The 22,468-nt window shown below is 41.0% G+C and overlaps 1 protein-coding gene across 1 annotated transcript; it reads right to left on the bottom strand.

Annotated features, from left to right (window-relative positions):
• Positions 1–17,372: 17,372 nt before the first annotated feature.
• Positions 17,373–22,320, bottom strand: LOC127976012 (tripartite motif-containing protein 16-like). Its single transcript, XM_052580105.1, has 6 exons — positions 21,677–22,320; positions 21,149–21,244; positions 20,805–21,038; positions 20,576–20,723; positions 20,396–20,437; positions 17,373–19,538 (listed from the first exon to the last, which is right to left on the bottom strand). The coding sequence occupies exons 1-6, from the start codon at positions 22,250–22,252 to the stop codon at positions 19,009–19,011; spliced, it is 1,626 nt and encodes a 541-aa protein (XP_052436065.1). The 5' UTR covers positions 22,253–22,320; the 3' UTR covers positions 17,373–19,008.
• Between the last annotated feature and the right edge of the window lie 148 nt (positions 22,321–22,468).

Below are 22,468 nucleotides of genomic sequence, written 5' to 3'. Positions count from 1 at the left end.
ATATCATTGACTTGATTGCAAATAAAAACAGACACTATTTCAACTGAACAGAGATGACATAACTGAATTCAATGATGAACTGCCTTTAACTATCATTTTGCATTATTGAGACACTGTTTTCCAAATGAATGTTGTTCAGTGCTTTGACGCAATGTATTTTGTTTAAAGCACTATATAAATAAAGGTGATTGATTGATTTAGACAAGTCCAATGGATTCATAGACCCAGAAAACATGGGGTTAGACACTAAGATTACTTGACTAAGTCAAATAATGAAGGAGTTAGGATATTTTAAGGGCTTCCTGCCCAACTTGGATACCATCTTGAAAATTACACCTTTCTAGTGGTCCAATTTTGGTAAAATTTTGGTATGTTATTAAGGATACATAATGCTAAAAAAATAGCTGAAAAACCTTTTGTTTAAATTTTTTTTTAGGGTTAGTTTTTTTTTTCATATATGCAGCAGTTCTTAATGGCCTTTTTTACTGAATGGAAGAGGTTAACGTTATTTTTAATATAACGTCTGTGAGTCTTATGTCATATTTACATTTAGATTTTACAATATCTGCACTTTTTGAGGTGTTAAAAGACTTTTCACGGTTAAACTGAATGTACGTTAGTTTCCTAAAGGAAACAACGTTATGTAATAAAGACTAGCATAAATATTTTGAGGCTGTTTAAGTGGTAATTGGTAAAAGTATGTTTTGCATGTAATATTTCAGACTTGTTGAGCTTGTGTCTTCACTGTGTCCATGCCGGGAGTTAACTAATGTTACACAGAAGTCTGCTTTTGTGAGGAGGAGGTGATTTTCTCTGCTTCTTCTGAAGTGAGGGGAAGACGGGTTTATGAGTGAAATTCAGAATTTTCTTATCAGTTTGTTTTATTTTTTATTTTTTTGTAGATGTTGAAAGTCACAGACATAGGAGAGCATCATTCTTTTGAGATTTATGTAAGTTATTTAAGAAAATAAATGTTTCTGTTGCCTGTTTACTTCAGATTTTGATTCAACAACAGTTTGATTACGTGCTCATTTCATTAAAACCATTGATGTCTGTGTTTTTCATTGCAGAACTCAAACCAACTTTGGAGTTGTCTTGTCTGATTTGAGGTGTCATCATTCTGGTCTTCCCTCTTAAAGGAAAAGTTCACACAAAAAATCATTTAATTGCCTTCATGTCATTCCAAACCTATAAGACTTATGTCTTGTTTGTCTTTACAACACAAACAAATAGATTTTTTATTTTCTCATAATATTATTAATTCATTGAGAGTCTAGATTTTCAAATACAGAGTTATTGTAGAAGTAATCCATTACGATATTTATATATATTTTGTTTGTATGAGTCTGGAACAACACGAGGGAGAGTAAATTATGACCCTTTTCATTTTTTTGGTGAACTAATCCTAGCAGCCCTCCACGTACATGAACATTTGTGAGGTATGTGAATGTCGGTTTTAATGTTTCAGTCAAGAAGTAGCTTTCTGAAAGCAATATATTTATTCAAACAATATCACATTAGGGTTGTGCTGATAGTGTCACAGATAAGGAGAGAGGACCCAGAAGCAGAAGGCAATTTGAACAACGTTTAATGGTGAGACTCAGGAAGTTCAGGAAAGGAACACAGGTGGCCGTTTAGGTGGGATAATCCAACAGAAAGTTTCTCGGTATTAAATCCAACAGAATCTCATCGTTTTTTTTTCACAATACATTTTACAATGTGTTCTTCTACCAAGTTGAGGAGTGAAGAAGCAATGCGCCAGTTAATGAGGCGATCAGTAACTTCATCGGACCCTACAAGATACACAAGGTACTTTTTTAGCACAACATAAACCCAATAATATTATGAGACAATAAAATATAACTTTAATTAGGGTTAAACATTTGAATTCTTACACTTAAAAGCTGAGGGCGCATCTCCGCTGCTGCATCTGGCTGCCATGTTTACATTACTGCAAAGCTATCGCAAAGCTCCTCCCTCCCGCACGCAATGGGTTGTGGGCAATATAGAGTGTGCATTGATCTGCACTTCGAATTCTAACCGGAAATAGTAGACCATCCGGGTATCTTTGGAATACTCTTTTCAACATACTACGATTTGGGACATACTAATTCTAGTTTCGCATACTATTTAGGACGGATAGTGTGCGAATTGGGACTCAGCAAAAGAGAATAATACCAGGATCATGACAGATAGACGATAGTGTCATGTATCAATGATAGTCAGACATATCGACATAAACAGATTTCTCTGTGGATAATCAAGATGATATTAGGCAAATTTTCTTATTAATGTATCAGATTTTAATAATAGCTATTTTTTTTATTTATTATTGAGCTGCTTATTATAATTCGGCTATCAAATTGCCCAGTTATTTCACTTCAGCACCGCATTTCACAAACACACACACACGCTCACGAGCGCAGAAGGATTAGAGCCTGTAGTCGCTGAAGTTGTCCGCTTTGACTCAGATAGCTCGTTAAATCCATGAAATGAAAGAGATAGAAAATGAGGAGTTGGTGTCCCACACATTTAATGACTGCTACACGACATCGCGCTCTTCTCAAACATGAGAGATTAACTCTTTCTTGGTGTTACAAATAAAGCAAAGACAAAATAATAACAAAGTGCAAAGCAAACTTATCATCCGTAGTGGTTCTCACATAGTAATTTTCTTAAAGAACGATCACGTAACTTATAGCGCTGATAAGTGGATGATAAGTTTGCCCTTTTATTATTTTCATGCACTCCGCACTGTAATGTGATGCATGTGTGGCAGGATGGCTAGATCCTCCTATATTTTGATTGTTAGGATTGTTGGCCTATCAGTGGTTAGGGGTGAGCATATAAAAGGTGGAGTTGTGTCACAAGGATGTGTTGCTCTTAGGTGCCCCGCCCCTTTCTGGTACCAGTGTTTACATGGTGGTTAGCAGTGTGGCTAACTTGGTCACAGCTCACTTAGGGTTCTTTTTGTGCATCTATCCAAAGGCCGCATTAAGTCGACTGGTTAATGTTGCAACCGGTGTTTGGTCAGACTGCTTACTTGGCAGTTCGTTGCTGCCCGCTCCTGGCTCCCACACCATCGTGTACATCGTTCATGACTTTGCTTCGGTGTGACGTTTGGCTGCATCCTAGTTTTTATTAACAACTTTTGGTTCCGGTTCAGTGCTGGCCCTGTCCATTTAGCATCGCGAGGTGCTTGTGTGTTGGAAAGTTCCTGCTGTGGTGCAGGGTTCCGGACATCAGTATTAAGAAGTGTTGCTGTCTTGTTCCTAGCTTGTTTGTTGTGCATTTGTTTTTCTTTGTACTCCATGTGGAAGGCCGGATGATTTGAATTATTCAGATTTATTATTTGATTGTTCATTTCTTTTGAGCCCAGTGTGTATTTAATTTTTTTTGTTTTTTTTTTTAGTTTAACTTTATTCTCTTGTGAATGTTTGTCTGGAATTGTAAATTATTTTCCTTTAGTTTTTTTGATCTGGTTTGTTCATTTACAGGTGCTGTGGGTCAAACCCCAAAAAAGGGCAGGGAGGCAGATCTCCACATGTGTGCGGTGGTGGTGCTATCTTGTCACCGTGTGCAGTGTTGTGGCGTGTCGATCACCAACCAAAATCTCACTGGGTATCGTGTGTGTGTATGTGAATGGGTGCACCGATAGTGTGTGATAATTGCATTTTGTGATTCTTTAGGAGTTGATTCCAGCTGACCACAGCCCTGTAAATCTTTGCTCTTTTTGTGTGATCAGTAACAAGTAACCAAACATTAAGTGTGTCAGTGCTCATGTGATTTTTCCCCTTTTTTTTAGTAATTTTATTATTTGGATTAATAAAGTTCTGTATTTTGGTACCCATGTCTCTCGCTCTATTTTTTGGAACCGAACCTGCATTGCCTTGATTAGCACCTGTGGGTGCGTAGTATTTCCCTGGGTGCAAGTCTTGGGGTGGCGTAGTCCTTTGTCTAGTGTTATAGTGTCTGTTTGCCTATGGCCATGCTGCTACATTCTGGCGTAGTCGGCAGGATTCCACAGTTTTGAGCAGAGACGTGGGTCAATTTGTTGATTTGGATATTCCTTTAAATTTATATCGTGTTTTGTTGTTTACGGTTATTCCTAGGAACAAGACAGCAGCACAAACTTCTGGAAGGATTTACCTGGCTGTTTTCTTTTCTACCCCCCCCTCCCCCTTTATCTTTTTCATTCCCCTGTTTGGTGGTAAGTGTTTTGACATCCATTATGGAAGGAGAGTTGCAAGAACTTAGAGATCTTGTTGCCCATTTGAAGGCTGATAACGAAAGGCTCAGACAGGAACAAGCTCCAGTTGTTGTAGATCCTGGCGTGGCTACTATTGCTGCCACCGGGCCATCTGTTGTGCAGCAATCTACCGGTGCTAGTGCTCCATTATCTGAGAGATTAATTTTTTTGCCCCGAGATAGAAAATGCCCCATGTTTAGCGGTAGATCAAGCCTTACCATTAATGAATGGGTAGAAGAAGCCCAAGCTTGCATGCGGGCACGTCATTTGTCTGTAGTTGACCAAGCTTTCTTTCTTTTTGATCACCTGGAAGGTGAGGCCCGAGATGAGATCAGATATCGTTCTGATATAGAGAGGGGGGATCCTGAGAAGATAATTCAGGCGTTAAGAGAATTGTATGGGTGTTCCCTGTCTTATGTAGCTTTACAACAGGCCTTTTTCTCCAGGAGACAACAGGAGGGAGAGACTTTGTTAGAATTCTCCATTGCATTGTTGGGCCTCCTGGAGAAAGTGAAACGGCAGTCTCCTCATGTCATACCGAATGCAGAAGCTTTATTGCGTGACCAATTTGTTGAGCACGTTATTGATATCGGCCTTCGTCGTGAACTCAAGCAATTGGTCCGCCGTCAACCTTCCTCTACACTTTTAGAGGTGCGTAGTGAGGCCATGCGTTGGGAATGGGAGGGAATGCCGGGGGGCGTAAGGGGACGAAGTCAGTCTGTTCCACTGGCTTATGGGGTCCAGTATGCTGTGCAGGGTGAGTCGCGTACAGGTCCTCCTAGTTCTCCTTCAACAGAGTTAACTGAATTAAAAGACATGTTAAAAATACAACAAGAGCAGATAAATCAGCTTTCCCAGGGTTTAGCTCGTTTGCAGGCTCCAAGCTCACGTAGCCGATCCCCACGTTATGGTCATGTTATCTGTAGGAGATGTCAACGCCCTGGCCATTTTGCTCGGGAGTGCAGGGAAGAACCTCCGATTGGTAGTAGGCAGACTCGTCCAGCACAGCAGTCGGAAAACTAATCCCCACCGAGTTGCAGAGCCACAACTCGGTTGGGGAGTTATCAGGCTCAAGTGTTGTAAACGTTTCCACTCCAGCATCTCGTTTAGTGTCCTCCTGCCCTCATCTTAATGTTCTTATTGGTGGGGTCCAGGTGCCCTGTTTGATAGATACAGGCTCTATGGTTTCTACCATAACAGAGAGTTGTTTTCAGCAGTATTATGAGCCATGGGGGCAGGAGCGACTTAAGTCTTGCCAGTGGTTGCAACTTACTGCTGCAAATGGTCTTTCAATCCCCTACATTGGTTACATGGAGCTAGATGTTGAGTTTTGTGGCAAAGTGGTCCCAGATTGTGGGGTGCTGGTTGTCCGAGATCCTCCTGGTAATTCTGGGTTGAGGGTTCCAGGTGTGTTGGGAATGAATGTCCTTAAAAGATGCTACCAGGAGCTCTTTGGGCAACACGGCATATCCCTTTTTGATTTACCTGCCGTGTCACAGGCCCCTAGTCCTTTGATGCATGCATTGCAGCATTGTCATCAAGTTAATACTCAGTTTTCTGTTGATCATGCTGGTACAGTTCGGGAGCGGGGACATGGGGTGTGTCGCATTCCGGGGGGCACGATGAGGCTTGTAGCAGCAACCTGTTCAGAGCATTATTCTACTGGCACTGTGCTGTTTGAACCATCTGAGGCTGGGTTACCTGCTGGGTTGCTGGCCTCCCCTGCACTGGTTCAAGTGACTCGGGGTACAGCCTATATACCTGTGGTGAATGTGGGTGTTACTGAGGTTGTACTCTACCTAAGGACATCTTTAGGTACCTTGAACGGTGTTTTTGTCATAAGTTTGCCTGAAGGCATAAGTGAAGTGAGGTCAGCCACTGCTATGGTAAGTGTTCATACGACTCTGGTGGGTCCTACAGTACAGGAGCAGATTGACTCTGTAGATTTGTCGATTTTGTCAGTGGAGGAACAAGCTCAGGTTCGGGCCCTACTCCAAAAATACCACTTTGTGTTCTCAGCTCATGAGGGGGATTTGGGTTGCACTAACCTTCTTTCGCATGATATTCCACTTTTAGATGATACCCCTGTCAGGCAACGGTACAGGAGGGTCCCCCCTTCAGAGTACGAGGTGGTGAAGGCACATATTAACCAGCTACTGGAATCACAGGTGATTAGAGAGAGCTGTAGTCCATACGCCTCCCCTATTGTATTGGTTAAAAAGAAGGACGGTAGTCTACGGATGTGTGTAGACTACCGTCAGTTAAATTCTAAAACTAGGAAGGATGCCTTCCCTTTACCTCGTATTGAGGAATCCCTTGATGCCCTGACTGGGGCCCGCTGGTTCTCCACAATGGACTTGGCCAGCGGGTATAACCAGGTCCCTGTCACAGAGGCGGATCGACCTAAAACTGCTTTCTGTACTCCATTTGGCTTGTTTGAGTGGAACCGGATGCCGTTTGGTCTCTGCAATGCTCCCAGCACCTTCCAGCGATTGATGGAACGGTTGTTTGGTGACCAGCAATGCCAATCTTTGTTGTTGTATTTGGACGACATTGTGGTGTTCTCTTCCTCTGTGTTCCAACATTTAGAACGGCTGGAAGTGGTGCTGGGTCGATTGGCGATTGAGGGACTTAAAGCTAAGCTCCAGAAGTGTGCATTTTTTCAGCGCGAGGTGAAGTATTTAGGACATGTTGTATCATCTCAAGGTGTCGCTACGGATCCAAGCAAGGTGGAGGTAGTGGCCCAGTGGCAGACCCCAACTAGCGTTTCAGAATTGCGCTCCTTTCTGGGCTTCGCCAGCTATTATCGGCGTTTTGTGGAGGGGTTTGCTAAAATGGCAGCCCCTCTGCATAAACTGGTTGCTGAGCTGGCCAGAGGCAAGTCTAAGAAAAGTAGGGGACCGAGTTTTAGTGGGTCCTGGACGGCACACTGTCAGAGTAGTTTTGAGGCACTAAAAGGTAAACTCACCTCTGCCCCTGTTCTTGCTTACGCTGACTTCTCCGTTCCCTTCATTTTAGAGGTTGATGCTAGCTATAGTGGCTTAGGTGCCGTCCTTTCCCAAGAACAAGGGGGAAAGGTGCGGCCTATTGCCTACGCTAGTCGTAGTCTTCGGCCCACTGAGCGCAATATGTCCAATTATAGCTCTATGAAGTTGGAGTTTTTGGCGCTCAAGTGGGCCATGACGGAGAAGTTTCGTGAGTATTTGCTGGGGCACAGATGTGTAGTTTTTACTGATAATAACCCCCTTAGTCATCTTGCTTCAGCAAAGTTGGGGGCGACTGAACAACGTTGGGCTGCACAACTTGCTGCTTTTGATTTTGAGTTAAAGTATAGGTCAGGGAAAAGTAACCGAAATGCAGATGCTCTGTCGAGGCGGCATCCACCTGATTGCAGTGGGCTTGAGGGTTGGCTTCCAGGCACTGCAGTTCCCCATGTTGTACAGCAAACAGGTGTAGATGTGATGCCTCAAGCTACTCAAGCAATTATTTCTGTTTTGCCTAGTCATTCTACTACCGACTTGGTTTCTCTGCAGCGGGCAGACCCAGTTATTAAGGGTATTCTGAGTTTCTGGAAACAGAAAGTTTTCCCTAGTGTAGAAGAACGTAGACAGTTGTCTAAGTCCAGTCTGGTGTTGCTCCGGCAGTGGGATCGTTTGGTGGAAAGAGCCGGTGTGTTATACAGACGGGTGTTTCGCCCTGATGGGGGTGAGGAGCTTTATCAGTTGATTTTGCCCACCATTTTGAAAGCGGATGTTCTGACACAGCTCCATCAAGAGCATGGACATCAGGGCATCGAACGAACCACTGAGTTGTTAAGGCAACGATGCTATTGGCCGGGTATGTCTGCAGAGGTGGCCCGTTGGTGCCAGGAATGTGAAAGGTGTCAGTCTGCCAAAGATGTGCAGCCCATTGGCCATAGCTTCATGGGCCATCTGCTAGCTTCGAGGCCAAATGAGATTTTGGCCATTGATTTCACTATGCTTGAACCTTCTCGTTCAGGCATTGAAAATATTTTAGTAATGACTGACGTTTTTACTAAATATACCCTGGCTGTCCCTACAAGGGACCAACGTGCTGAAACTGTGGCTCAGGTTTTGGTGGTGGAGTGGTTTTTTAAGTTTGGGGTTCCTCATCGGATTCATTCAGACCAGGGCCGCAACTTTGAATCCTCCCTTATTCAGCAGCTCTGTCACCTTTATAAAGTGGAGAAGTCTCGCACTACTCCCTACCATCCAGCCGGTAATGGCCAGTGCGAGCGCTTCAATAGGACTCTGCATAATCTTCTCCGCACACTGCCTGTTTCAAGGAAGAGAGACTGGGCGTCCTGTCTTCCGCAGGTACTCTTTTGTTATAACACCACCCCTCATCAAGCGACTGGGGAGTCCCCGTATTATTTGATGTTTGGGCAAGAACCGCGGCTCCCAGTTGACTTTTTGCTGGGGAGAGTTCAAGAGGAGGCGGCAGGTAGCGTCCATGACTGGATTGTGGAACATCAGACTAGGCTCCAGGTGGCATTTGAAGGTGCACGTGACCGTTTGAGGGCTGTTGCTGAACGACGTAAGGCACATCATGATCGGAATGTGCAGTGTACATCATTAGAGGAGGGCCAGTTGGTTTACCTACGGGAGTGTGGCATGCGAGGTCGCCACAAAATCCAGGATTTGTGGGATTCGGTGGTATACCAAATTGTGAAAGCACCAAAAGATGGTGGTGCTGTATACACAATCGCGCCGATGGACGAGCTGAGCAAGGTAAAGCATGTTCACCGTTCCCTGTTGAAAGCCAGGATTCAAAAATGTCCTCCAGATCAGAATCCTAATGATAGCCCTTTGAGTGGAAGAGCGTTGCCCTCTGAAGATGAGCTGGATGAGGGTGACTTGTTGGCTATAGTGCCCGAAGTCCCTCAAGCTTGCCTCCCCATGCAACCTAGGTCGGCATTAAGAGATTCTGTTTTAATGGTTGAATCTGCACCACAGAGTGGGTTAGCTCCCTCTGGGTCTGTGACAGGGGTGCCAGAGGCCTCAGGACACTTGTGCTCTGGAGATGGGGGCTTGACTCCTGTATCCGTGGCTGTATCTACAGACCTCCCTGTTCCTGATTTGGCCGTACTGCGAAGGACAACAAGAACTACTGCTGGCCAACACCCTAACATTTATCGTCTCCCACGATCCGTGGGTGAAGCGACCAGTGAGGCCATGTCCTCATCTGAGGCTGCTTCAAGTGGGATTTCGGTCTTCTATAGGCCTTGGTGTTGAGTCCTGTGTCCTAGGGGTTTCTTTTGTATGGCATTGTCGGGACGACGATACAAAAAGCAGGGGTAGATTGTGGCAGGATGGCTAGATCCTCCTATATTTTGATTGTTAGGATTGTTGGCCTATCAGTGGTTAGGGGTGAGCATATAAAAGGTGGAGTTGTGTCACAAGGATGTGTTGCTCTTAGGTGCCCCGCCCCTTTCTGGTACCAGTGTTTACATGGTGGTTAGCAGTGTGGCTAACTTGGTCACAGCTCACTTAGGGTTCTTTTTGTGCATCTATCCAAAGGCCGCATTAAGTCGACTGGTTAATGTTGCAACCGGTGTTTGGTCAGACTGCTTACTTGGCAGTTCGTTGCTGCCCGCTCCTGGCTCCCACACCATCGTGTACATCGTTCATGACTTTGCTTCGGTGTGACGTTTGGCTGCATCCTAGTTTTTATTAACAACTTTTGGTTCCGGTTCAGTGCTGGCCCTGTCCATTTAGCATCGCGAGGTGCTTGTGTGTTGGAAAGTTCCTGCTGTGGTGCAGGGTTCCGGACATCAGTATTAAGAAGTGTTGCTGTCTTGTTCCTAGCTTGTTTGTTGTGCATTTGTTTTTCTTTGTACTCCATGTGGAAGGCCGGATGATTTGAATTATTCAGATTTATTATTTGATTGTTCATTTCTTTTGAGCCCAGTGTGTATTTAATTTTTTTTGTTTTTTTTTTAGTTTAACTTTATTCTCTTGTGAATGTTTGTCTGGAATTGTAAATTATTTTCCTTTAGTTTTTTTGATCTGGTTTGTTCATTTACAGGTGCTGTGGGTCAAACCCCAAAAAAGGGCAGGGAGGCAGATCTCCACATGTGTGCGGTGGTGGTGCTATCTTGTCACCGTGTGCAGTGTTGTGGCGTGTCGATCACCAACCAAAATCTCACTGGGTATCGTGTGTGTGTATGTGAATGGGTGCACCGATAGTGTGTGATAATTGCATTTTGTGATTCTTTAGGAGTTGATTCCAGCTGACCACAGCCCTGTAAATCTTTGCTCTTTTTGTGTGATCAGTAACAAGTAACCAAACATTAAGTGTGTCAGTGCTCATGTGATTTTTCCCCTTTTTTTTAGTAATTTTATTATTTGGATTAATAAAGTTCTGTATTTTGGTACCCATGTCTCTCGCTCTATTTTTTGGAACCGAACCTGCATTGCCTTGATTAGCACCTGTGGGTGCGTAGTATTTCCCTGGGTGCAAGTCTTGGGGTGGCGTAGTCCTTTGTCTAGTGTTATAGTGTCTGTTTGCCTATGGCCATGCTGCTACACATGCAAAATACATAGTTTTGACCGTTACAAAGTCTCCATCCACAAACATGCATATTGTACATCAATATAAGATATAAGGTATTTCACTGCACTTTAACAAGTAATCTAAACAGCCTGTATATGTGCAATATTTTACACGAGCCCTCACTAACTGTGTTTAAAGCTACAGTTATGTTAGAATGCATCTCATTCTTGTTTCTGTGATGGTGCGTCGGTCTCGTCATGAGGAGCACTGTATGACTGATGCAGCAGTTCAATTCCGCTTTACACCAAATATATGAACTTACCTGTTTTGAATACTTTATATTTAACGTGTTCATTTATGTCATTTTGTTATGCTTTAAACAAAACACATTGTGTCAAAGCAACTGAACAACATTAATTAGGAAAAAATGTGTCAATTGTCAGATTGTGCAGAAAAATCATCTGTTTTTTGTGGTCTTGTCCCGGTGGTCGTCTGAGACAAGGTCTTTACAGGGGATCTGTATCTGGGGCTCTAGTTGTCCTGGTCTCCGCTGTCTTTCAGGGCTATAGAGGCCCTTTCTAGGTGCTGATCCACCATCTGGTCTGGATATGTACTGGATCCGGGTGACTGCAGTGACCCTCTGATCTGGATACAGACTGGATCTGGTGGCTACGGTGACATCGGAATAAGAGAGAAACAGACTAATATTAGCGTAAATGCCATTCTTTTAATGATGTAGCAAGTACAGCAAGAAGTGTTCCCCGGTTCCGGTTTACCTAATTAATGTAGCCTAAAAATCCTTTGACAGATTTGGATATTAGAAGTATATTAGTGTGTTATGTGTAAGCCAGGTTAAAGAGATGGGTCTTTAATCTAGATTTAAACTGCCAGAGTGTGTCTGCCTCCCGAACAATGTTAGGTAGGTTATTCCAGAGTTTAGGCGCCAAATAGGAAAAGGATCTGCCGCCCGCAGTTGATTTTGATATTCTAGGTATTATCAAATTGCCAGAGTTTTGAGAATGCAGGGGATGTGGAGGATTATATTGTTACAAGAGCTCATTCAAATACTGAGGTGCAAAACCATTCAGGGCTTTATAAGTAATAAGCAATATTTTAAAATCTATGTGATGTTTAATAGGGAGCCAGTGCAGTGTTGTCAGGACTGGACTAATAAGGTCATATTTCCTGGTTCTAGTAAGAACTCTTGCTGCTCTTGTTGATCATAAATGCATTGATTAACATTTCTGCATTTTACATTGAGAGCATAGGCCGTAATTTAGATATATTTTTGAGATGGAAAAATGCAGTTTTACAAGTGCTAGAAACGTGGCTTTCTAAGGAAAGATTGCTATCAAATAGCACACCTAGCTTCTTAACTGATGACGAAGAATTGACAGAGCAGCCATCAAGTCATAGACAGTGTTCTAGGTTATTACATGCAGAGTTTTTAGGTCCTATAATTAACACCTCTCGTCAATCCAGTTTTTTATGTAGACTATGCATTAGTCCATTAGCATCCATTAGTTTTTCAAATTGGTCTGTTTCACCGGGCTGCGAAGAAATATAGAGCTGAGTATCATCAGCATAACAGTGAAAGCTAACACCATGTTTCCTGATGATATCTCCCAAGGGTATCATGTAAAGCGTGAAGAGTAGCAGCCCTAGTACTGAGCCTTGAGGTACTCCATACTGCACTTGTGATCGATATGATATCTTCTCGTTCACTGGTACAAATTGATGGCGGTCAAATAAGTAAGATTTAAACCATGCTAATGCACTTCCATTAATGCCAACAAAGTGTTCTAGTCTATGCAAAAAAATGTTGTGGTCAATAGTGTCGAATGCAGCACTAAGATTCAATAGCACTAATATAGAGATACAACCACGATCAGATGATAAGAGCAGGTCATTTGTAATTCTAAGGAGAGCAGTCTCAGTGCTATCATACGTCTAAATCCTGACTGGAAATCCTCACAGATAACTTTTTTCTCTAAGAAGGCATATAATTGTGAGGATACTACCCTTTCTAGTATCTTGGACAGAAAAGGGAGATTCGAGGTTGGTCTATAATTAACTAGTTCTTTGGGGTCAAGTTGTGTTTTTTTGATTAGGCTTAAAAGCCAGTTTGAAGGTTTTAGGGACATATCCTAATGACAATGAGGAATTAATAATAATCAGAAGAGGATCTATGATACAAAAAGTGCTTTTGTAGAAACATCTGATATTCAATAAGCCAAGCTTTATCATTTGTTTATCCGTATTGCATCTGGTTTTTAATTGTTGAACCTCAATTAAATTTTTACATTGAAAATTCTTAAATTGGTTTGGACGTGTTTTGTATTTTCTAGTTCGGGGAACAGACACAGTCTCTGTAGTGTGATATCTAGGTGAAAGAGTCTCAATGTGCTGAGAATTAACTGACCTCTGTGACGTGAGGCAGCTAGCAGATGGTCGGTTTAGCCAGTCTGTCTGCTCCTGGGCACCAGTTAGTCAAGTATAAACTCTAAGACTATTTGCCATATTTCTAGAGAGAAGAGATGCGCCACCCCAGGAGGGATGAAGACCATCTCTTTTCAACAGGTCAGCTCTGCCCCAAAAGCTTGTCCAATTGTCTATTAAACCTATGTTATTCTGCGGGCAGCACTTAGACATCCAGCCATTGAGTGATGACAATATGCTATGCATCTCGTCACCCCGGTAAGCAGAGAGGGGACCAGAGCAAATAACAGTGTCTGACATTGTGCTTGCAAGTTCACACACCTCTTTAATGTTATTTTTAGCGATCTCTGACTGGCGAAGTCGAACATCATTAGCGCCAGCATGAATAACAATCTTACTGTATTTACATTTAGCATTAGCCATGTAAGGGAAACAGGTCAATTTAGCTCAAAGGGAATCATTTAAGATTTTAAAGGGAATTTGAACAGAATCACTGTTTCACGGCTGTTCACGGAGACGCGCCTGCGGTTCAGTGAACGAGCCGTTTAACATCAAATCTGCGCTGGATACTAATATCCAAACTATAGTGAAAACACTATCAATTAGCACAATAACAAGATCGGCAGTTTAAGACACTAACTTTTAAGCAAAAAACACAAGATACTTCTCTTTTCAATATGAATAAGGCTTTATTAGATAAATCTAAGACATATAAACTAATCTAACACATAAACGCACGCACTCACACAAGTTGCAGGAAGATCGAAAGTTAGGAAAAGATGAGTTTAAGAGAATGGAAATATGGAATTCCAAGTTTACAGCAATACTTTAAATTGCATAGACATGAACAACCATCAATCACGTAATTAGCCCTTGCATTGAGTTCCTCAATGTGACTAAAATTATATTAGATACACCAGCACAACAAATATCTGGGGATACGTTGCCTTCGTTTTCTGTGAAAGGGACTCACGTTGAAAGGGGTATCCCGGTGTCGCTGATTGGCTGGAAGTTCAGTAGTGAAGTGACGTCTTGGGAAGCCCGTGGTTGTTGGGCGTTGGCTGAAAGTGCAGAGTCGTGTGCGCTGGTTGAAGTTGAACGGGCATCCGAGGTCATGCGTCGGAGACTCGACGTTACAAAACTTAACTCAGAACACGAAACTCTCAAACGGAAAAGAAAAGAAATAAAGTTTGACGAGACTAGGTTGTGTTCCTTCTCATCGTGGCATAGTAGCAGCAGGCAGGCCGAAGCACGCAGGAACCGCGCTCAAACAGTGATGACTAAACCGCATGGCTAGAAGCTACAAGCTAGCAGAAGCATAGCTAGAGACTAGAAACAGACATGGCTAATAGCAGCAGCAAGGGACTAAAAGCAGACTAAAAGCAAAAAAACTTCATGGTGTCCAAAGTATTTAAACTTCCTTGTTGGCCACCCCTCAAATGTTGCCTTGACCAATCAGATATGGTCTTGACTCTGGGGTATCATAAATCATTTGTTTATCTTACCAAGCATGTGGTTCTTGCCTCACAGGGTCTAATTTTGGACATGATTCCTATAACATGATTATGATATATTTTACAAATAAATGATTGTCAGGACAATATCAAGCAAGAAAATTTGATTATATCAATACTAGACATGACACACAATAAGTGATTATACATGATAGTCAAATGTGTGGGTTACACATAAATGAATATGGAGTTAAGCAATGGAACGATTCATTTATAAGTCTTTTTGAGTTCATTCTGGTCCATATATAATGTACAAAAAGCAGTTTCTTTGCCATTCTCTGGCAAAGGGACTTTTCTGTGAAGACAAAGGTTTAAAGCCCTTTCCCCTTAGGAATTTCAGTCTGGTTCTGCTGGGTGGGGGAAGTCAATGCAAGTATTTAACTTGATCTCCTGGGTTTACATGTGATGTCCAGCGTTGCATTCCAATCACGAACAATAAATTTGACAATCTCTTCTTCGAATTAAAATTGTCAATAATTGTTCTATTGGTGTTAATGTTGAAAGCTGTTGTGTGAACAAGTTGGTTGGTTGGTTATCTTGCTTGGTTCTTGTGGCACTAGAACTGATTTATGACTTCCTGAGGAGTTCGGCTCTCGTTTCAATGCACACAGCTCTGATAGACTCTTTAATTTGTCTGGTTCGACTCATTTCTGCTACAGCCAGCACTTTTAAATTTGACAAGATGTCAGGCGCTCTGGCCAATAACTAGAGCACTTTCATCAGGTTTCTCAGTGGTGCATCACTGAGTGGGGAGAACCTGTGTAATGTTTTGATCAGAAGAGCGGTGTTTGGTACCACGACTATGCTGCCTCACTGTCACCCAGTTTCCCTGCTGTGGGGGCACTGTTGCCGGAACCGAACAATGTACAGGAATCCCTGAGATTGACGCATCCAAAGCCGTATCTAGAGCCCTCACATTCTTACTGTCCTCAATTAAAGTTTGGATGCATGTCTCTAATTATGAAATCTTCTCTGTCAGCCTAATAGTGTTGTCAAAAGACCCGGTACTTCGGTACCAAGTCGGTACAAAAAAACTGTAAATGTGACGGTACCAGGTTTCTTTAAGTACCGGTAGTACCAAGGTCCCGTTCAAACCCGGTTCTTGAAGCTATGATTTCCGCGAAGCAGAAAACGTGGACGGAATCTCAAAATCCAGTCATGAAAATGAAACTATGAAAATATGGACAGTCACGGAATTTGTCAAAGTTAGAATAAATTAATCAAAACATATCTCCATATGGACCAATATCGGTAAATGTTAAGCCACAAAAGTTGTTTGAAATATGAATCCTGCATGTTCTGTGCGTCTCTGTGTGAATGATCCAATGGCAGAGACGTGAGGGTTTGTTTACTACATAGACTGAAGCGCGTGACGCTTGCATTAATTTTAGCATCTGAGCTTCAGAGTTCTTTCTCCATCAAGCGATCTGAACTTTTCGATTCATGTCAATGTACGCACTGCGCACCTGTATTGATGCTCTGTAAACTCTGTGTGAAGGCGCATGACTCAACGTGACTTTCTCACACATGCAAAGAGAGAGAGAGCGAGAGTCTTACCACGCTGAATCGAAACGCTACATGTAAACTATATTCTTTGTTGACTTCTCCTGTCAAAATAATGGAGTTCATTTAGAATTATTCATATTTTTCGAACAAAAAGAAGATATGCCGTTTTTTTTTTGTGGGCGGAGCTAATGCGCAAATTTCATTGGCTGGCTTTCATCTATTACAGTCCCTGTTTTGATTTCAGCAAATCAGTTTGACCGAATGCATACAACATGATTAATATTCATGAACCCAGCAGCTCATCAATTCATAGTGCATTGAATATTGTTAGTATGATAGTAGAATTAGTAGCAGTATCATCTTTTAATAATAATTCATATGATCTATTACAATTATTTTTTTTACAGAAACCCTCAATGACCGAAAATATCTTAAGCATCACCACTTGTCTTAAGTTCAGTTAAAATGACAAATATGCATTCAATAAAAGTTCATTTTTACATAAAGGCATCGTGCTACTAAATATTACTATTATTTAGTAAAATGTGTTGAAAAAATGTATAAAACTTTATTTCTTAAAGAAATAAATCACAAAATATTTCTTCCATGTTTTAATTTTAATAGCAAATCCCATTTATTTACCAAAAAAACAAAATGTGTTTAAATTTCATAAATTAAAAGACAAATTAAATTTGTGTGATACTTGTTAACTGTTTTTCATAATTATATAACTTGTAGAAAAACTTTAAACACAATTGTAAATAAGTATAAAGAATGGCATTGGTTTTATTTTTAGTGATAAAAAGTTTTTTAATTGTAATTATTATTTTTTTAATTAGCATATTTTTGTGTTTTGCATTGGTACTGAAATTGGTACAGAGAACCGTGGATTTTTACTGGTATCGGAACCGAATACTGAAATTTTGGTACTGTGAAAACACTACAGCCTCACTATTTCCCTGCATTTATCACATGTGAATCCCTCATCACCAACAGAGATACATAAACTGTACATGCGGCAAGAGGTGCAAATAACAATAGCATAGTAATAATACAACAATATAATAAAACAATAGTAATAATCACCTGTGAAACTCTGTATGTAGATATGTATGCAACTGTGCATGTAGGAGTCACTAGAAACTGTGACCTGAGACATGAAGTGTTTAATCTTGAAATGCCTTCAAACAGATGAGAGAAATTCATGCAGAAATACAGGTTTATTTCAAGCCTTTGCAGCTGTATTTGAGGTTTGCTGTATTGTGACTCACAATCACTGACTCTCATTTGACTTGATAAAAACAACTAATATTCGTTTACCTGATGCATGTTATCTGAGAGTTCATCTAAGTGTGTGTGTGTGTGTGTGTGTGTGTGTTCACACAATCTAGGGTAAACTGAACACATACAGTTACTCTTCAAATACAGCTGAAGAAGACATACAAAAAACATTAATTCATACAGCACACAGAAACTGAACAACATCAACGTTTAGTTATAATTTGGGATTTTAATCATCAGTTACTGATAGAACAGCAACACCAACAGGGAGTGTAAGTGTGAACTGCCAAAGAACATAAAAATCACTTCACAACAGCAAAGAGGATGGCATAACAGATAAATTAGTCATTTGACAAAAGTACTAAAATAATGTAATAAAAAAAAGCAGGAGAGAGGTTGCTTTTGGCATTAAATGATAAACAGATACAGTTACAATGCCACAAGATATAAAACAACATTTACTTACTACAGCAAATCAGCTGTTCTCCTGTAGAAGATGCTTACAGTACATCATAGAGTAGCAGTTAAAGTTAAATTAAAGTCAAAAGAACACCTTTGCCATTCCTCTGCCAACTGTTGATTGAAGGTTTTTTTTTTTTCTGGTTGGTCACATCAGTTATATTATGCTATTCATCAGATCTTTTAAAGTCAGTTATTACCTTGATATACAGTACTATATCAAGTATAGTATATCAACGATGTGATCAGCAACATTATATAACACATTTGTTTTATCCCAATTTAGGTGCTGCATCCTTAAAACAGTTTTTGAAAGGCCACAAGAGATGTTAAATGGGACAGTCTGACATACGGAGGATCCCTCTTGTCCTCTAGCAAGTGTGACAGCTGCTGTTGATCAGGGACAGTAATGTTTGTACTGGACTTTTAAAAAAGTGATACTCAACAGTCTGAAAACAACACAACCTGTCAAAATATGTGCACCTTGATCTATTTATCTACATAATAAACTACATTAGATATTTTAGTAAGATATCAACGTTTAAGTGTTTTTGTAACATTAAATGTTCAGCTAGGTTGAAACCCAGCACTTAGTTTGATAGTGAGTATAAATCTGAATGCTCTGTTATAAAATCCTCTGTAGCGACATGCAGCGCATCTGCACTGACAGCGACCTGAGGTTAATTCCCGCTGCTGAGATGCAGTCGCTCTTCAGATAAAGCCTTTCGAAGGATGCAGCATCTGAACTGAAACACAGTTATTGTCTGTTGAGTGTAGTTTCTTTCTTTTGTTTAGTATCTCAGTTTTTGGTTGCTATTTATTTCTTATTAGTCGACTGATCATTTCAACTTGTGCCTTGTTTTATATCTCAATGTCTGGCATATTCAAAATCTCTTTTTTTTTTCTGGTTTGTTTTTCTGTTCACCAGAGTATTCTTGGTGTTGTTGAGTGTTTTTTTGCTGTGTGTTATTAACGACACGGTCTCTGCTCTCATTTTGTGAATCAAACTGTGACACAATATTGCCAGAGAATCACAGTCTGTATTTATGTTGTCAGATCAGAGAGTTTGACTGAACCACATACATAAAACCCAGGATATAGCGGCTGAGTGAATGTGGTCTGGACTGTGTGGATGAGGCTCATTGAGTCAGAGACGCTGTAGAAGGACAGAGTTCCTGCTCTGTGATCCACATACACTCCTATTCTCCTGCAGCTGGAGGGAACAGGGAGTTCAGTCTGTTTGTTATTGTGACCGAATGATAATTTGGAGGGAGAGCAGTACAGTCTCCAGGACTGATCATTACATCCAAACACACACTCCTTACCAGATCCCTTCCTGCTGATGCTCTTATATGACACTGATATATACACACCACTCCCACAACACTCCAGCTCCCAGTAACAGCGTCCACTCACACTCTCTCTACACAACACCTGACGATAACCATCAAATCTGTCTGGATGATCAGGATACGGCTGAGCTGTGTGAGGTGTGTGAGTCACCAATCTGTTCCCTTCAGACAGACAGAGACATTTATGTGCAGTGTTTGGATCCAGAGTGAACTGATGACGATCTGATGAAGAAACAAAACACTGTAATCAAGAGTTGTAAAAGTTAAGCTTTTAAGATTATTTTGCTCTATCCGATTTATAGCATGATGTTCATGCATTCACTTGATATGTCATAAACTATTATTCTCACACTAAAAGTTTGCATTTCTAGGATTTCTGTTTCTTTAGTTTCATGTCTATCTCAAATTTCTTTAAAAATTAAGCCAAATCCCTCTTTATCTTTTTGTGTAGCTGAACTGTAAAAACTCTTTGTTCAGATTAAAAAAAAGGAAGAAGCTTTTTAAAAAAAAATTCATTCTCCAACTCATTCTGTTTGTTTTTGTGTTTGCTTGGTTATTTATTTATTTATTTATTTATTCTTTTTTACATAAACACAAGTGCAAGCACATTCACATATAGTCCTACACCTCACACACAAGCACAGAAAGCTGAAGATATATGGACAGAGCAGACAAACATATCAAGCTGTATTTTCAGAAATGTATTGGATTTGTTTTATTGTTGCTATGGTGATAAGCCTGTATTAATGTATAATCACATTATTATCACTTTATGTATTTATATGTTGGTTCATAGCGGTTTTAAGAAAGTAACTTAAAATTAAATTATTATTATTATTATTAGAGTATTAATTATTAAATTGCTATTAAAATGATCAATAAAGTAATCTGACTGCAAATTTAAAGAAGTGATTAATAATTCAATGTAAACTGGAGTATTTCTTAATGTCTTTGCCTACACTGCACATGATTCCTGATGAATGTGAATACATAATATTTTCTATTAGTTCTGTCTCTTCAAACTAATCTTTCTTGTTAAAGCGTCTTAGTGAGTGTGATTGTGTTTGTCAGTGACTTACATTGTAGGAAGTCCTCTCTGCTCCTGGGAACAATGTTACTGACTGAGAAAATAACAGATATAAACACTCAGAGAGAAAATGAGACCTGGATCTATTCCTTAGACATTTCACACATTTTCTTTATGATATTAGATGATGTTTGTCTCATTACAGAGAGCAGGTGAATCTCTAATATTTTACCAGATATGTTTTTCATCTCCTCTTTGCAGAAATCCTCCAGTTTGAGTCTCAGCTGACGGACAGATTCTCTCACTCCATCAAAAGAAGAGAGGAAACTGTTAGAGATGTTTTCTGTAGATTCAGGAGGAGCTGAGAGAGACTGAAGACTCTGCAGGAATAACAACACACACGACTCAAAGACCTGATCATCTCACACTGTCCTCAATAACCTGCTCTACAGTTGGGTTACCTGCAGGAAATGGATGTGATCGTCTGTGTGTGAAAGCTGCTCCAGCTCAGTGTTTCTCTTCTTCAGATCTTCAATCTCTTGCTCCAGTCGCTCCATTTGTCCTTCAGCTCGACTCACTGCAGTCTTTTCCTGATCTCTGATCCGCTGTGTCACCTCAGAGCGGCTTCTCTCAATGGAGCGGATGAGCTCAGTAAAGATCCTCTCACTGTCCTCCACTGCTGTCTGTGCAGAGCGCTGTGAGACACACATCACAATCAGCTCTTACTGCTTCCTCACAGCGGCTTCAGTGGGACTGAAAGAGGAGTCAAACTGAGTCTCAAACTTCTCTTCTTCTCCAAACTCACCTTATGAGACTCCACAGCGTCTCTCAGCTGCTCAAGATCTTTCTGTCTCTGCTGGATTCTCTGCTGGATTTCACTCTGTGTCTCCTTCAAGTGTTTCTGGAGGACACATTCAAAACAGCAAACCTCACATACAAAGCGATCAAAACCTCATGTAAAATTTTGCCTGTTTCATAAAAATATATATATATTCTTTACCGTGTTTCTCAGAGTTTTAAGATCATTAATTTAATTTAGTTTCTATGAAGTCCTCACATATGAAGGAGGGCATATGTTTATTGTTATCACTACTCTGCAATCAAGAATTAATGTGAAGAAATGGAGGTTCAAACTGAGTGCAATGTGGAGCAAAAACAATAACTCTGATGCATGAGCGATGTGTCAAAGGTGAGTAAAGTTGAGCTCATGCTCTAATACACAGAGGTGTCATGTAGTGACTCTCAATGGGAGAGTAGATCACATGATGCACTCATGATACAGCTGGAGACTACAGTGAAGGGTCAGCATTAAATGTGTGATTTCAGTTCATACCTCTTTCTCTGCCCTCTCTGCTGCAGTTGACACAGTCTCATGGTTTTTATGTTCATCTGTCATACAAAGTACACAAACACATTGCTGGTCAGTACGACAGAAAACCTCCAGAAGCTTCTCATGTTTCTGGCAGATCATCTGCTGCAGTCGTCCAGTGGCATCAGTCACTTTGTGTCTCTTTCCTGGACGAAACTCTTCATGACGCTCAAAGTGAGTTTGACAGTAAGACTCCAGACACACCAGACAGGACTTGACAGCTTTGTGTTTTCTTCCAGTACAGATGTCACACTCCACGTCTCCAGATCCAGCAGGAACTGCAGCTTTTAGTTTGGTCTTCTTCAGTTTCTCCACCACTTCACCCAGCATGGTGTTTTTACCTAAAGCAGGTCTGGGACTGAAGGTCTGTCTGCACTGAGGACAGCTGTAGACTCTCTTCTGATCCTCTTGATCCCAGCAGTCTGTAATGCAGCTCATACAGTAACTGTGTCCACAGTGAATGGTCACAGGATCCTTCAGGAGATCCAGACACACTGGACAGCTGAACTGCTCCACTGAAAAAACACTGGCTTCAGCCATTTCACTGTCTACAGCAATACAGACACAAACAACAGCTCAACAGCAGAACAGTTTCAGTTTCTTTTAACTGAGTTTCCTGGTTCTGTGATTGAGAGACGTGTGCAAAAACAAGTGTGTGTGAATCTGAAAACTCACATACTGAAATGTCCACTAGGTGTCAGTCTCATACAGAAACTCAAAGAACTCGAAGTTGGATAAACACCTTTACAAATAATA

Source organism: Carassius gibelio, chromosome B17 (genome assembly GCF_023724105.1).
Source record: "Carassius gibelio isolate Cgi1373 ecotype wild population from Czech Republic chromosome B17, carGib1.2-hapl.c, whole genome shotgun sequence".
Lineage (NCBI taxonomy): Eukaryota > Metazoa > Chordata > Actinopteri > Cypriniformes > Cyprinidae > Carassius > Carassius gibelio.
The sequence above is the reverse complement of the archived record's forward strand: the minus strand, read 5'-3'. Positions and strand labels throughout refer to the sequence as shown.